Source organism: Leopardus geoffroyi, chromosome B3 (assembly GCF_018350155.1).
Source record: "Leopardus geoffroyi isolate Oge1 chromosome B3, O.geoffroyi_Oge1_pat1.0, whole genome shotgun sequence".
NCBI classification, from domain to species: domain Eukaryota; kingdom Metazoa; phylum Chordata; class Mammalia; order Carnivora; family Felidae; genus Leopardus; species Leopardus geoffroyi.
Window position 1 is genome coordinate 41,932,896 of NC_059337.1, and position 17,177 is coordinate 41,950,072.

A 17,177-nucleotide genomic window follows, 5' to 3' on the forward strand; every position below is an offset into this window, starting at 1 on the left:
CCAAACCCAATTTCAGTTTTATGCTTACCATGCTCAGGTTATCATTCATTAAGTACTAAATATCACAAGGGGGAAAATTGTGCTTCACGCTCGTACTGACACATTTACTCCCCTAGTTCTCTTGATAAGACAGTTTAATGATTAAAAAGAAATTAATAGCATGTATCGATATTGTAAAAATGTGATTAATGACTTTTTTCAGATTAAAGCATCATCATCTTGATTATTTGGTAAAGAAAAACCTATCAACTAACTTTCAAGTTGGGTAATTTACTCCATTAGAATCAGCGAGGGTGTTTCAAGATTTAATGTATTGTTCAAATTCATGTATGCAAACAAACTCATTAAAATTCAGGAGACTTCACTCAGAAACTCGCTCCACTTAAAATTCAGGGCCCTAACAGAGGACATTGAGCTGGAATATTTAAATTGAAACATTTGTCCCTCCTAGACAGGGTATTTTGCACTGTTTTTTGTTTTTGTTTTTGTTCTCACCCAAAAGAAGAATTCAAGATGCCCTGGGAGTCTGCAGCAGCCAGAGGCTGCAGAGAATTTGCTCCTTACATTACACTGACATGCTGCCCCTGGGGTCAAGGGCTGTTCTTGGACACCTCCTTTAACGCCAGCTAAGGCCAGGGACAATCACCTCCACTGTGACAATGAGGCTAAAGACAAATATTTCTAATTCTAGCTTCATAAAATGCATGTGGGCCTCAACCGTAAGAACTAATTCTCTAGAAAACTGAAGCACACCTCATTAAGTAACCAAAATGTTCCCATTCATAATTTTTATGGAACTCATTCCAACAAGGGCTTCCTAAATTACCTGGAAAAAAACAAAACCCTTCAGTAATTACTGAGACTGACTGCATGCTAGACCCTATGCTAACTGCTTTACTATAGTACCATCATCAAACCACCTCGCAACAATCCTCTGCAACAAAGGAAAACTGATACCAAGGAGGTCAAAAGACTTGGTGATGTCACCACTTGGTCACTGGTCAGAAGTGGTGCCACGTTGACACCGCTTCCTTGAAGATAACGAACCTTTTTTTTTTTTTTTTTTTAATATTTCTGAGTTGCTGGTGGCACAGAAAGGCACAGTGGTTAAAAACACAGACTCTGGAACCAGACTGCCTGGATTCAAATCTGGGTCAGTTTTACTACTTACCGGCCTATATGCCCCAGAGAAGTTATTCAACTATTTTGTTTCTCCACTACCTCTTTTAGAAAATGGAAATAATGACAGAACGCATCTAAGAGGTTGTTTTGAGAATTACATGGATCAATCATGAAAAACGTTAATCCACGTAAAATGCCTAGAACTGTGCCTAGTATACAGCAGACACTCAATAAATGTTCGCTCTTATTGAAAGCAAGTGCTATAACAAGGAAGCCTGAGGGATTGCCAGCGTCCTCCCTCACAGCTGTCTGGGTCTACCCTCAGTGAACTGGGACTGAGTTCCCTCACACGCACTCCTCTTCTGTGTGTGTCCCATGTACCAAAGATAATATACACACTATAATGCATTTCATTCTCAAAATAAAACATGAAACAAAGAAACCTAAAAGGGAGTTCCCATGCTTCCTTGATCAATAAAGAAAATGCTTAAATAATTTGCCCAAGGCTCTCAAACAGGACTTCACTTGAGAGTTTGTCTCAGCAGCCCAAGTTCTTTTATCTACACCATGTTATTTCGTGTTCTTAAGTCTATTTTTCCCCTTTGTCAGTGAATCCTTTGGTTATCACTTAGGATCAGAGTTTTGGAAGAGTCGTTTGAGTGTACTGAACACAACACGCCCTTTTTGCTTCTGAAGAAATGGGAAGGCCAAGGAAGTTGACTACTGACTTGCCCACAGTCATATACTGAAAGCCACTGCTACAGTAGCACAAGGCCACTTTTTTCTCTCTGATGTTGGTGGCCTGCCTCTAGGAGGATCTCAGCTCTGCTCCTGATCTTTTAAGGGCTCAGAGAAACAAAGGACCACTGTAAAAATCAAGAATGCAAAGGCAAAATGAGAGACCTAGGGACTCCCCAGCAGGCAACTTCGTGGGTTTTAGCAGATGGACTTTGTTTTATCAAGTTTAGTTGCTTGGGCCTTTCTGCTTTTTGGCCCACAGCAGCATGCTGCAGACTCAGGGCTAGCAAACAAATCAGGTGTTAGTCTAGCCTACAATGTCACCGTGATTCTGAGGAAAGCTGCCAAGCAGGGCTTTACAAACAAAACCCAAAGCTGAGACGATTTCACCCTGAAAAAAAGAAAGGGACAGGCTAGCACGAAGTTTAAACTTAATTTGTCAAAGGAAAGAAGCTCACAATTAAAGCAGCTCTTCCTAGCACATCGCCATCTATCTAAGGCCAACAACATACAAGCATAACAACCAACGGCCCCATGTGGAGAGACAGTGCTGAGATGCTGGTATAATTAGTTCCCTTTTCACAAGAGAGTTGGATTCATAATTAAACTCTGTCCCTTCCTGCCCCCGTTCTGCTGTGCACATGTTTGCCTGCTTCCTAAGGGATTGGGTTAGAGGCCAGGAGACAACCCAAAACCGCAAGTCCACTGACCTCCCAGGGCCAAGAGGCAATGCAACGCATGTCTGCGTTAGCCGCGTGGGAGCTTGTCGAGGGAGAGGCTGATTTCGTCTTTCCGTGCAATACACTTCTCAAGTCAGTTTACACAGTTGTGACAGACCGTTGAAAGGCCCTGCTACTCCAGCCTAAGTGCCAACACACTTGGCCCCATGGAAAACTCCGGGACCCATTCTGAGAAGAGCAGGTTGTTGTGGACAGGGTGTGCTCATGGCCCGTCTAAGACTCATGTGATTGATCAAGTCAATTACTCTCTCAGAACTTTAGCTTCCTTGTCTAGAACAGGGAGATAGCAACTTCTGTCCATAGAGGTGATTATTGAGGAGTTGAACATGAGGGTCCCAGTGAGGTACAGGCAACTGACACCGTCTGCTAATCTAACTGGTCTCTTGCATAAAACCCTCAGTGACCCCCCGCTGTTCTCAGGACAGACCCTTGAACGGGTTTAAAGGCCCATCACAACATGTCCTCTAATTTCTGTTCAACTTTACCTTCCACCTCACTTGAGGCTTCAGCCAGACCGGATGTCCTGAGTTCTTCCAGAAGTTGTCTGGTACACCTGCAGCGGGGGAGCCCTCCTTCCCAGCGCTCTCCCATTCTACCCAACTAAGTACTCCTTCGGGTTCTGATTTTAGCTTAGATGCCATTTCCTCCTAGAAGCTTTCTCTTCTGCGCTTTCACAACCTCTTATGTTTACTTTGGAGCAGTCTTCATCATTGTGTTAAACTGCCTGAATACTTGTTAGTCGTTCCCCCTCTCAAAATTGGGGGACCAAATAAAGTTGTGAAAATGTAGTGAAAATGAAATGTACTGAAAATGAAAATGTAGTGAAAATGAAAATGACCTCGTTTCTGACAGTAGTAAATGACTAACAAAATCTCTGCAGTTCTCACCCTAAGCTTTGTAAGCAACCTCCCCACCCGCGGTCTCTCCTTTTTACTGGCGAGAAAGCAAAGATCATGAGAAGAACTTAAAAGACTTGACCAAAAGCAAATGGCTAATCAAGGGCAGAGATGTGTTTGGCCCCTACATCTCCTGGTTCAAACACTGAATTTTTTACTACAGAATGTTGACAATGTCCAAATTTTATGCTATACCACTGGTGTCTAGGGACACCAGTCAAGGGAACTGAAGGCAGATGATATGCAAGAGAAAAGGGACTTGACGTCTGAAAACTGACACCCAAGGCCTGGCTCTGGGTGACCTGGAGCCATCCCCACGCCCGCCGGCCTCAGGCCCCCCAAGCGTCAAATGGAAATTTAGCACCAACATACCTAAGCAGCAAAAAGCTTCCTACCTTTTTAGATTATTTTTCACCTACTTGACCATGTTTTATGTGAAGAAAATGAGAGAATTTGAAAATACTTTCTGCGACTCTTCTCAAAGAAATGTTCTTTACAACCTTCACATGGTTATTTTTCTGGTGACATTTAGCTTTATTATTCAAAGCAAAGCATTTTTTAAAGACAGGATTCAAAGTCTTTCAGCAGTCTCCTTAGGACTACAAAAAGTTTAACCGATTTACAACATCAACACAGGCGTGGCTTGAATTAACTAGTGCCATTATTTCTTCCTTCTGTCTTCAAGTCATCAAGACACTAGTGTCCACCTGCAACAAGAACCCTCGTCCACAGTCATTCACTGAAAGGACAAACACTTTTTTCTTTACAGACACTACTTGATTTCATAGACTCGCAGGATGATGCAGCCAGAAGAGACTATGAAAACCATCGAAGCCTGTATCTGCCTTTCACAATGAGAAAACAGGCCCAGTCTAACTGTCCTTGGGGAGGGGCTTAAGCAGGGCTGATTGGAAACATGCACCAATTGTTTTTCAGAGTACTATACATTCTGCAATAACAGATAATTGGAATAAAAACTGTGATAAATCACATGCTGAGATCACAACACAAATTTAAAATGTATTGAGGAGGGCACCTTTTGGGATGAGCACTGGGTGTTGTATGGAAACCAATCTGACAATAAATTTCGTGTATTGAAAAAAAAAAAACAAATTTAAAATGTAATGGTATTTATCAAAGTTGAAGGCTGAAGGGCCAAGATAGAGACACCCCTCTGATATTATATACATGTATGTCTTAAAATTTGATTATAATAGAATTTTCTGGAAGTGAAAGAAATTATTTTGCTTGTCCCACCAATTTTTCATGCTTCTGTATGATTTGAAATTTTCAAAACAAAAGTAAGTAGACAAAATAGGAAACACACACTCGCTCAAATTATTTTGTTTGTGGATGACACCTCATCTGTCACTGTTCGTTACCGGCTATGACTGAGACAGGCACCAAGTTTTTACTAATGAGTTCAAAACAATGTAAGGGAGCAATGAAGTCAAAAGTCACTATTAATCCTCACACTCTTTTATTTGTTTTTTTCAGAGTTTATTTACTTATTTAGAGGGAGAGACAGATTGCGAGCAGTGGGGGAAAGAGAGAGGGGAAGAGAGAATACCAAGCAGGCTGTGCTGTCAGGGCAGAGCCCAACATGGGGCTCGAACTCAGCAACCATGAGATCATGACCTGAGCTGAAATCAAGAGTCAGATACGCAACCAACTGAGCCATCCAAGTGCCTCTATTTCCTTTTTTAAAGATTTTATTTTTAAATAATCTACACTCAACGTGGGGCTCGAGCTTACAACCCCAGGATCAAGAGTCGCACACTTAACCGACAACCCAGCCTGGCGCCTCAATCCTCACACTTTCTTTTTTTTTTTTTTTTTTTTAATTTTTTTTTTTTTTCAACGTTTATTTATTTTTGGGACAGAGAGAGACAGAGCATGAACGGGGGAGGGGCAGAGAGAGAGGGAGACACAGAATCGGAAACAGGCTCCAGGCTCTGAGCCATCAGCCCAGAGCCCGACGCGGGGCTCCAACTCACGGACCGCGAGATCGTGACCTGGCTGAAGTCGGACGCTTAACCGACTGCGCCACCCAGGCGCCCCATCACACTTTCTTTTTTAAAGTTTATCTTGAGAGAGAGAAAGAAAGAAAGTTAGCAGAAGAGAGGCCGAGAGAGCGAATCTCAAGCAGGCTCCGCACTGTCAGGGCGATCAGGACCTGAGCCAAAGTCGGACGCTCAACCTACCGGGCCACCCAGGAACCCCCCAGTCCTCACACTCTTACCGGCAGAAGTTTCTAACTCCTTACCCAATAGTTTCTCCAGCTACTAACAAAACCAAAAGAGACTAAAGGAGTAGCCAGAGAAACTGACAGGGGGAGGAGGGTAGAACGTTGTTTTCATTCTCTTCCCTCTCCCAGTCCAACCCCTGTCCCCAAACCCTGGTAAGGGTGAGGTGTTAACGGAGACTGTACTGAGACAGTGGTCTGAATCATTCCAAAACTGAAAGAGTTGACTCTCAATAAAAAATTATTTTCCATGCCATCTGAAGATTTTATTCAGAGACCTTTAGAAAAGAAAAAGTGAAAAATTCTTTGTTGAAAACCATAAACAGCTACCCCATCCAAATTCATAGGCAGCAAACAAATTACAGTAGAGTTAGTCACAGAGAGCTCACAATGCAAACTCTTTTTTTTTTCTTTTTTGTGATGGACTTTGTGTTTTTGTGTATATGAGATTACAGTATTGTGTAATACCTATTCCAGACAAATTTTGCACAAGGCCGTAAGAAACAAACTCTTATCATTCAACCTTTATTTATTTATTTTTATTTTTTTTATTATGTTGATTTATATTGAGAGAGAGAGAGAGAGAGAGAGAGACAGAGTACAAGTGGGGGGGGGAGGGGCAAAGAGAGAGAAAGACACAGAATCCAAAGCAGGCTCTAGGCTCTAAGCTGTCAGCACAGAGCCCAGTGTGGGGCTTAAACCCACAAATCGTGAGATCATGACCTGAGCCGAAGTCGGACGCTCAACTGATTGAGCCACCCAGGCACCCCTTATAATTCAACTTTTAAATAGATCATCCTAAATCTCACGTCAAAACTTGATATTATATTTTAGAGATTGTCCCTCTACATTATATATCAGGAAAACATCTATAAGTTATTAAAATAATTACTGCCAAGTTCTTTGCCAAAATATGCAAAATGTGGGGAAGTCATGCCAGTCTCAGCTCTGCCAGCAGAAAGCTATGCAACACTACACGTTGCTTAACTGCTTTGTGGTTGTGTTTATCATGATGAGGCGGGATTTCATACCTAACCCGGCATTTGCAAAGTGCTCTTCAGTCCTGTAATGCTGTCACAGGGCTGCGACTAGCACTGCCATAGCCTGTCTCTTAATGATAGCAAGACTAAATTTGATGAACATGAGGACATAGAGAGCTTTAGCATTTTTTCCTGGGTACCAAGAATTAAAATTCTGGGCTGAGGAAGGAGAGCTACTTGGAAAATGTCCCAAGGTTCAGCTACAGGTAAGTACCAGAGTGCCTAATTAAACTGATGCAGAACGCTACAGTCAACACAGCAAGAAAATAGGTGTTTCATTGCAGCCAAGTAACAGGTCGGCTGCAGAGAACAGTTTCCAATTGTTTCCACCACTTTACGTTGCTTTGCAACACTTCTTCCTCTAAAGACAATCAGGCACCTTCCATTAAGGTTCTTATTAATTCAACTCAAAATGAGACAAATCCCCAAACACAAAACCGAGCAGAGGAAAAGGACACATTTCTACGTACAGTATATCCAATTATCATTCCAGGATAACATTTTCACTACTGAAATTTAGCCCTAACAGGATGGACCACAAATAGCTACCTACTCACTTGAGAAAACAGATGGCAAATGTGTAGGGCAACGCCACCCATTCTCTCCCTTAGTCACCACCGCAGAGGTCAGGAATCCATCGGGCCCTTGGTCTTGGTGAGCTTAGTTAGGAGCTCAGAACTCCACGCCAGGCAGCATGCCGGGGGGCCACTACCAACCAGCCAGCCCTGGCATTCGTGCTGAAGTCTATTTCAGCCCAGCTCTGCATATGCCTCAACACACCATGCCAAGATATTGAAATGGGTCTTCAAAGAAAGCCACTTGATGACAGTAAAGCCTTCACTGAAGCCGTAAAAATGGTCATTTTTTTCTACCTGATGTAATTTTAAAGTGGCAATAAGAGCGGAAAACGTAACTGCAAACATTAGTTTTACTCTAGACGCTATGCCACTCTGGTGAGATACACAAGAAGTTCTATACAATAAATATTTATATTCATCTTTTGAAAAACAGAATTTGGCTTTATTCAACCCAAATGCCCAGCCTGGTTCCAATCCACTCACTACCTTGTCATTCAAACAAGCGCTAGGCAGGATACAGACACAAACAGAGCTCCATCTGCTAATTAAAACTGGGCATGAAACTGTTAACAGGCATCTGTTGCATTGTGTGAAGCTAATGGGCAGAGACAAAGCTGAAAGCTCTTCTGAAGCAAACCCAGTGATGCCACTCATTTTCCATTTGGTATTTATGTCAGTGGGGGGTGGGAAGCGGGGTGTTAAACAGCTTATTATGGAGACTGAAAGATAAGTGATATCGTACCTAGTCTAAAACGTCCCTTTACGTTTTCTACTGGCATTCTTGAGTTAAGAATTCAGATTAAGCCCTTTTGATCTTATCTCAGACATACTGTAATTATAATACTATGGAAGGGAATAATAACCAAAACTCAAGCAATGCTGTAGAGCTCATACAGTGCTTTCACAATTCATCCATCCAGCCATTCATTCGTTCAGTTGATGAGTCATTTAATACAGGCCTTGGAGATTTAAAAGGTGAATAAAGGCTTGATTCCTGCCCCCAGGCAATTCACAGCAACCCTGAAAAGTTGGTATAATATTATTAGACTCTATTAGAGATGAAAGAACCAAGGCCTAGAAGGACAAGTGACTCACCAAGGCCAGAACACTAGGAACGGCAGATGCCAGGACATGAATGGATTGCAGACCCCACTGCTCCTCCTAATTCGCCGTATATCTCCCTAACACCAAACATGAACCAGTCCACTTGATCGGCTACTTGCATTTCACAAACTCCCTATTATGTTATGTTCCACAATATTACTCACCCCTGAAAATCTACTTCTCCATCCCCACTCCAACCCTCCCCTCATCCTGTATGAAATCTCTTTCCCGCAAAATATTCCCAATTCTACTACACCCAAGAGAGCTGGGCCCCAGATGGCTGTGTGTGCAGGCAGGCAGACCGAGACTAGAGCCAGCCTCAGGCCACGCCAGCAGCCCCCTGGTCTTCCACTTCTGGCTCCGTGGTTCTTTTCAGATTCCGTTATGGGACTTAATTCACAGATCAACTGCTAAATCTGTCCTGGTCTTCAAAGGCTAGACTTATTTCCCCCTAAGACAATCTCCAAACCTGTTTCCCTCCAGCTTTCTCAGTGGGTCCAGACAATGCCAGTGCTGTTGCCCAGAGAACCTCCTCCCTGATTTGTGGCCACATAGAACAGTTGGCAAAACTCTTTTTAAAGTACACTTATTCTTAGGACATATCCATATTGTATCCAAGACTCAGTTTCCCCACACCCATTCTTAATATGTTGGATGGCTTTTCTCATGCACGAAAACACTGATTGAGGAGGTAAATTTAACCCTTTATTATCAAGCATTAAGTTCTACTTTTTCTGAAATAGTATGGTTATCAAAGCTATCACTTAGATGGAAAACCTACTGACAGCTTTGAAAGAACACGATGACATTAAAATAAAGCTTTATGTACAAAATGTTCAATTTGAAGTTGCATGTTCCTTGCATAGTTTTGTTTGAGAGTCTGAAACCAAGGAAAACAACTATGAAAATTAAAATCAACTTGCTCTACATATCTGGATTATGCTCGACCAAATGTTGATAACATCTTGGATAAAAATGTAAATATGACAAAGTTTGTTTTTCAGTCAATAAGTCTTGATAAAAGCCTTGAATTGCTACCAACCAAAAACAGTTTTTAATTTGAAGCTGGGGTCGACACACTTTTTCTATAAAGGAACAGTGAGTAAATATTTTTAAGCTTTGTAGAACACATATGGTCTCTGTTGCATATTCTTCTTTGTTTTATTTTTTAATAACTCTTTAGAAATGTTAACAAGCATTCTTTGCTTATTGATGGCACAAAAGCTGCAAGCCACATTTGGCCTGGGGGCCACAGTTTGCCAAACCCTGATTTTAGGAAAAGCAAATCCAAGAAAAAAAAATGCACTGTTACAGAATAAAACATGGAAAAGTGCTCTGATGAGACCAGGCAGCGACAATTAACCAGCACACTGCCATTAACATGATTTCATTAGTTATTTTGCACATGGAAGGAACTTTAATGACAGGATGCACTTTGATCTCCCAATCTGAAACTATGGACACAAAAGAAAGGGCAAAGGACAGCTATAATGTGCTGAGTTATCCCAGCAGAAATTCCTCACAGAAAAACGCATGTGCAAAATTTAATTCCTCCCTGGGAAAGGCGGTGACTTGGATTTATGGACATGATCAGACTGATCAAAACTAGCAGCAGCTCAACTGTGAAAAGTGACACAGACTTGAACTCGGGGCTTCACTAGAAGCTCTGCTGCTCCCGGCTGCGTGATCTTGACGCTGTCAACTTCACCTTCGTGCTCCTATTTACAAGATTGGGGCAAGGGTATAAAGTAGATAATTTCTAACTCTTTCTGCTGTCAAACTATGACTAAACTAAATAATGAAACCACTCAGGAAATACCCTAACAGGAAGAAGGGGGGAGGGCAGGGGAGAGACAGCCAGGGGAAGACGCTCACGCTGTCCAGTCAAAGGACAGGGCTAGGTTTTCTCTTTCTGTTCCATCAGTACCTTGCTCAGGACAGGCCTTTCCAAGGTGTCAGTATGGCCTCATATGGATAATAAACTGTACCCACATCCCATAGGAATCAGGATGCAGAGCCGACCGTACTACTGTTTCCTAAGTGTCTCAATGTCACATTTTACAGACATTTAATTAAACATTACTTATGATTACATAAGAGGTTTGGGGGAGCTAATCGAAAAACTTTTTTCAGTTCTCAAACATCTGAACTGAAAGGCTGCTTGGTCCTAGGCACCGGGCCTATAATTTCAAGCGGACAAAACATCCCTACTCAATAGTCAACAAGTATTATCTGACTGATACACTGAAAGATCCCCAATAGGACAGGTGAGAGAAAATGTACCCTCCACCACCCCCAAGAGCAGAAAGGAAATGAGGGAAGCCAGGGTATCAGAGAAGGTAGCAGGACCTTAGAGAAGTAAGAAGAAAGTTCTTGTGTGTGTGAGACAACAGTATCTGTAATCAAAATGACTGTCTCCTTCCTGTCGTGACGGCCGAACCACTATCAAACAGGGTCTACGGATGGCAGATGCTTTTTTTAAAAAATGACTTCCACTTTGACAGAGCAAAATTAAGACTTAACGTGTATCCTCATGGGGAGAAACAAGCACACATACGTAGGTACCAAAGCACGAGCGCGCGCACATACGCACACACACATACACACACACACACCTCTCAGGCATTAAGAAATGACTCTTTCCTGTGACGTTGACCTTATCAAGTTTTGTCAGCAAGGCTGTAGCAGAACCTAGGAGAAACCCAGGAACTTACACAATTGGGTACCTCAAAAAACAATTATGACTGGAAGGAGAGAGACCACCAACTCTTATCTCAACAACTTCAGATCACCTGGGGATGGGGGAGGAGGTGGGGAGGGGGAGTGGATATGGCTGTTAGAGATGTGGACACTCCAAGCCTACGTTTGTGGTTAGTGAAGAATGTGTGGAACTTTTTTCACTAGAATGGTGTTAACATTCACCTTCTTTTCCCAGCTTAATTTCAAGTGCAAAGCATTAGGTTTCAGGTATACAAGTTTTCCTGCTGTTTGAAGGCAGTGTGATACCACTTCCTGTCGGGTTCTGGGGCTAAGTAAGAGGCATGGATTTCCCCTCCTCCACGTCAACTGAAGACACAGCTCAGAGCCTCTTTTAACCACATCCACCCCACAGAAAATATAAAGAGCAAGATCACATATGAGACTCACCCCATTTAACGTCTCCCTTCTGTTCTACACAGTTTCAGGATACTGGTATTCCTGCCTTCATGGCTGCAACCCTTCACCGAACCAATTGCAATAATAAAAAAAAAAAAAAATCCACACAAGAAAGATTCTAAGCCAACAACATGAAAAGTAATTTTTAAAAGCTACTATCACAAAAGGAAGCAGATACTCTTAGAGGAAATGTGGAACGAAAATTAGGGCAAAAAAAAAGGGGGGGGGGTTACTAATAAAGCTATTACAAATGAGCAAAAGTCATCCAAAGAGCTTACCAGAAACAGCATCAGCGAGACTCATTCACTTTCGACACAGAGAATGCTTCTGGGAGGGTCACATAAAGAATGGACAAAAGGCTACCCACTCCACTTGTTAGAAATTGTCCTTTACCATCTGGACTGCAATATGCATTCAACAGTGAAAAAGGTTTATTTGGGATTTTGAAATTAGTACCAGCATCAAAAACTACTGTCCTTTGGTTGCTGTGACAGCTCCCACCAAATCTCTTGGGAATATACTTGAGACATGACATTTAAAATCTGCTTCCTCAGAAAAGAAAAAGTCCCACTCAAGAATGACTGCCAAGAACTTGCAACTCAAACTTCCCTAAGCCCAGACATCATAACATCAGGGGCGGGGGGGGGGGGGGGGGGGGGCGGGGGGGAATCAGAGCACTCAAGCCATATGAAACAGGCCAGAACAAACAAACAAACAAACCAAAGAATTTTCCAGCTCTTAATTTTAAGAGCACTCTATATCCAAATATTCTTTTTTTAATGGTAAATAATCCTTAAAACATACAATACTCACATACAATTATTACCATAGCACTAGCCCCGTAATAACCCCAGAAGTTCATGGTGAAATATGCTGTAAGAACCATGTGAAAGGTGCTTAAGTGAGCTACTATTAGAAACCACAGACATCACCCAACCAAAAGCTAAGATTCTTAAGGTACTTAATTAACTGCAGCTATTTAATAAAGGAAATGATGTTAAGGTCACTTGTATAGGCAGCTTACAACCAGTTTTGGGGCGCCTGCGTAGCTCAGTCAGTTAAGCGTGTGACTCTTGATTTTGGCTCAGGTCATAATCTCACGGGTGATGGGTTTAAGCCCCACACTGGGCTGCCCACTGACAGTGCAGAGCCTGCTTGAGATTCTCTCTCCCTCTCTATCTGCCACTCCTGTGCTCTTTCTCTCAAAATACATAAATAAAATTAAAAAAAGAAAAAACACCAGTTTGATTTGCTCTTCAGCTTATGGTAAGTTAGAGATCTCTTTACCTGAACACAAAGTCTTGCCAGTACAAAAGTAGAAAGGACAGCTCCCAACCAAGATCAGGAAAAACTGAATCAATTGAAAGCAACTGGGGGGGCGGGTACAGTGCATGCTGTGATTCATTTAGCAAGTAATAATTAAAACCAAAGCAAAATGCATAGGGAGGCAGGCAGAATGTAAGATCAATTCCTCTGCTGAGAAGTTATGAAACATTCAAGCCCAAGAATTTAAAAAGTTGGGAAGTGTTGCTTCTTAGGCGATGGTAGTAAAGGAGTGAACCATATTTTCCTGACCACACCATTCCCAAGAGTCACCAATTCTCTTAACACCCGTTAACACTCACACAACAATTTAATATCCTGTAGACATTATTCCACCCTTAGTCACTTTTTGCTCTTTCTCTGGCACTTGATCCGAAGGAAGAAGAGGGAGAAAATGGTAAGCAGTGTTTTCGGTTACTGCAGAAAGTCCTGTGCCCCACACTTTCCATTTCCCCTCCCTTTCCCATTTTCTCCGTCCTCTCTGTACACCCTCTCAACTGTATATTCCGCTTCCCCTTTTGCCTCCCGTCTCACACCCAGCTCTCTTTTACTTTCTCCACCACCCATCCTCACTCTGGCCCCTGAACTGTGCTCCCCATCCTGCAATTTTGTTCTGCCCCTCCCAGGAGGAGGGATCCAGACCTCTTGCCGCCAGTGCCCCCAATCCCTCACCTCCTGATCACTCATTCCCCTGAATTCCCTTCCGATTGTCGGGTTCTCACCTCTCTTGTCCCTGATGTCCTCCCTTCTTTTACTTCACGTCCCTCCTACTCCCCCCAAAGCTTCATTTCCCCCTTCACATTTCCTTCCTCTTTCCTGTCTTTTAATCCATTTCACACCCACTATCCCCTTCTCTTTCTCCATGAGATTTCGTGTGTCCCCCCCCCCCCCGCTCCAATCACTTTGTCCTGCTAAGACCCTTCCCTGTCACTCCCCCAACCCTCTAATTTCCCCCAATACCCCAGTCCTTGTTCCTCTGGTTCCCCTTCCTTTGCCCCCAAGTTCCCTCTTCACCTCCCCCCTCCCCAGCCTCACGTCCCCGCCCGCCCCTCTCCCTCACGCCTTCACCCTCTCCCACTGCCCTCGCCACCCTGCCGTCCCCGGGGTCCCCTCCCTGGGGCTCCCAAGCCCTCCTCCAGCCCTCTCCCCCGCCGCCTTGCACCCGCCCCCCATATCTCACTCCCTGTCCCCGGCCGCGGCCCCTCCCTCACCGATGGTGGAGATGAAGGTGGTGTTGAAGGCGTCCTCGGAGAAACGGAATAGGAGGCAAGTCTTGCCCACCCCCGAGTCGCCGATCAGCAGCAGCTTGAACAGATAATCGTACGTCTTCGCCATCTTCTCGCTCCGGCCCTCTGACCGGGGAGCTAGAGAAGCGGCGGAGAGAGGCGGGGAGGGGGCCGCGGGCGAGGGGGCGTGTCCGCCGAGCCACCACCGCTCGCCCCGCCCTGAGACCCGCCCCTTCCCTTGGAGAAGGCCTGCGCGCCCCGCCCCACGCGGCCAATCCGAGGGGGCTTCGTCATCACCGCCCGCGTCCCAGGGCTTGATGGGATTTGTAGTTCCTTTGAGGAGTCTCGGGCGTGCCCAGCGCGGGCTGTCCGAGCAGCCCCAAGGGATAAAAGAGGATCTGCTCGGGGCTCGGTGACCTGGTGGATTAGACGTTTCCACCCCTGCCGGGAAGGAGGGTCCCCTTTCGAACTCTGCGCGTAGTGTCGCTGGAACTCAAGTTCACCGTTTTCTTTGTGTGTGGGCGCCTTTCAAATCCAGACCTCGGAATCTGAGTCCCACGACTCCCGTGTGTCTCCGGTCCGGACCCGGAGCAGAGATGCTTCCTTTGCTTCATGCTGCTGTGGCGCAGCCTGTGGATTATCTGCAGAGTGCGTTATCTGGCTTCTCCTGCAGTTCCTTATCAGCACCACCCCAAGCCCCCTCCCGCAGCTCCTCAGTTACAGATCTCCAAAAGAATGATTGCCGTTCTAACTTGAACCTCATCTGTGTTCTCTTCACGGCACACAGACCAGAGCCAAATACAATTGGTATTTTAGAGATCTGTTGTGCAGACCGCTCCCCTCCCAAGGCAAGAGGATGGATAAAAAAAAATCTGGAAATTGAAAATATTAAGGCTTGTGCTACAGGTCTATGTCCTATAAAATGAAAATCATTATGCGAGGCCCGAACTATGACGTTGGGAATGAGAATCGGATTTTGTCTTGGCTCAGCGACTCAGCTGTTCAATCTCTGCGCCCCAGTTTTCTCATCTGTAAAATGGGCATAAAACAAGCATTTCATAGGGTTGTAAAGAAAATTAAATGAAATACCTAACATAAATGTTTGTGGTGATAGTTACCTTCTTAAGCCCTCTCTCTCCATGGATGACAAATGAAGGGGGGGGGGCAGCATTGTCATACTCAATGTAATCCTCTATTTACTGTTTTAGACTATTCTATAATTGTTTTGTGGATGTATCATTAAGGCCTCTTTCATTTGCTACTGGCAGAAACCCAACCAGAACAAGTTCTCCTGGAAGGGAAGTTTCCTGGCTCAAGTAAAGCCACAGGGCAAGGAATGGCTAAGGAGGTCTAGGACCAGAGGCTTCATCCAGTCAGGGTTCAATCTCCCATCTCTTCTCTCTTCTCAGTTTTAACTTCTAATATGTCAAATACCTACAGATAAGACCCACATGAACAAAAGCTCTTCAGAGTACTCAATAATTTTTTTTTTTTATTTTAGAGAAAGAGAGCAGGGAGAGGGACAGAGGGAGAGAGAGACAATCTTAAGCAGGCTCCACGCTCAGCAAGGAGCCCAGAGAGACGCAGGGCTTGATCCCACGACCTTGGGATCATGATCTGAGCTGAAATCAAGAGTTGGTGGCTCAACCAACTGAGCCCCTAGGCACCCCACCTCAATAATTCTTAAGAGGATAAAGGGGTCCTGAGGCCAAAATATTGGAGAACAACTGGCCTAGGAATTTACCTTAGATCTAAGGAAACACCTTATGGAAGGTTAGAGGAGGTTATAAAGGAAACCAGTGGACTCAACCATTAGTGGAATAAGGAAAACACTTGGGACAGTAAACAAGATGTCAGACTTTTCTTCCTTCCTTCCTTCCTTCCTTCCTTCCTTCCTTCCTTCCTCCCTTCCTTCCTTCCCTCCCTCCCTCCTTCTCTCCTCCCTTCCTTCCTTCCTTCCCTCCTTCCTTTCTTTTAATGTTTATTTTTGAGGGGGGGGGGAGGAAAGGCAGAGAGAGAGGGAGACAGAGAATCCAAAGAAGGCTCTGAGTTGTCAGTGCAAAGCCTGATGTGGGGGTCCAACCCACAAACTGTGAGATCATGACCTAAGCTGAAGTTGGACGCTCAGCCGATTGAGCCACCCAGGCTCCCCGACAGCAGGCTTTTCTAAAACACCTCAAGTGACTTGTGACTTTATATACAGTGTCAGTGATACTCTATTCTTAGTCTTGTGGCAGAAGATTTGGTTGGTCTTAGTATTGGCCTTCACCTTCCATGTAGAAAAAAGATGAAATGTGTCATTAACTCACACTCATTGGTAATACAGTACCCAGAGAGTTGCTGCTAATAAAGTGTCTAGTTCCTAGAGCCTGCCTGATGGAAACAAAGGTCTAAGGAGGTCAGTGTCAGTTTCTGCCCCGTTAAGGGAAGGGCTCTGTCCTCTGGCACAGGCTGAGCCTCCTTGCCCCAGTCAGTTCTTGCGCAAGTCTGTGAATTTGGCCTCAACCAGGGCTGAACAAGTGTGAACAGCTCAGTTCTATACCTGCACCTTCATTCTGAGAAAGTAGGAAAAAAATCTTCAAAGACCAGTGAACTCTTTCTTTTATAAAATGTGTATTGATTTAAAATAAATTTTAGTCCTACTATCTGCATGCAACTGTTGCCATTCTTTTTCCGTATGAATAAGAACATACAGATGTGGTATAAAATTTAAGTTCAGAAAAGAAGTTGGGGCACCTGAGTGTCTCAGTTAGGAAAGCATCTGACTCTTGATTTTTGACTCAGGTCATGATCTCACAGTGGTGAGATCAAGTTCTGCACTGGCCATGGAGACTGCTTAAGATTCTCTCTCTCCCTCTCCCTCTCCTGCCCCTCTCCTGCTTGCTCTCTCTCTCTCTAAAGAAAAAGAAAAAAGAAAAAAAAGTTAGAGTTAGGAGTTTTAAAGTCCCTAAATTTCCTTAGGGGAATTTTTTTAATTGATGGGAATTAAAAAAAAAAAAATCTGTCTTA

General features: G+C 43.9%; 1 protein-coding gene across 1 annotated transcript in view; it reads right to left on the reverse strand.

Annotated features, from left to right (window-relative positions):
* The window catches only part of RAB8B (RAB8B, member RAS oncogene family), a 56,596-nt gene extending 42,232 nt beyond the window's left edge, over nucleotides 1–14,364 (reverse strand). Inside the window, exon 1 of the mRNA XM_045449495.1 lies at nucleotides 14,154–14,364. Within this exon, the coding sequence (XP_045305451.1) occupies nucleotides 14,154–14,277 (124 nt within the window). The 5' untranslated portion in view covers nucleotides 14,278–14,364. The remainder of the gene's footprint in view (nucleotides 1–14,153) is intronic.
* Nucleotides 14,365–17,177: the final 2,813 nt, after the last annotated feature.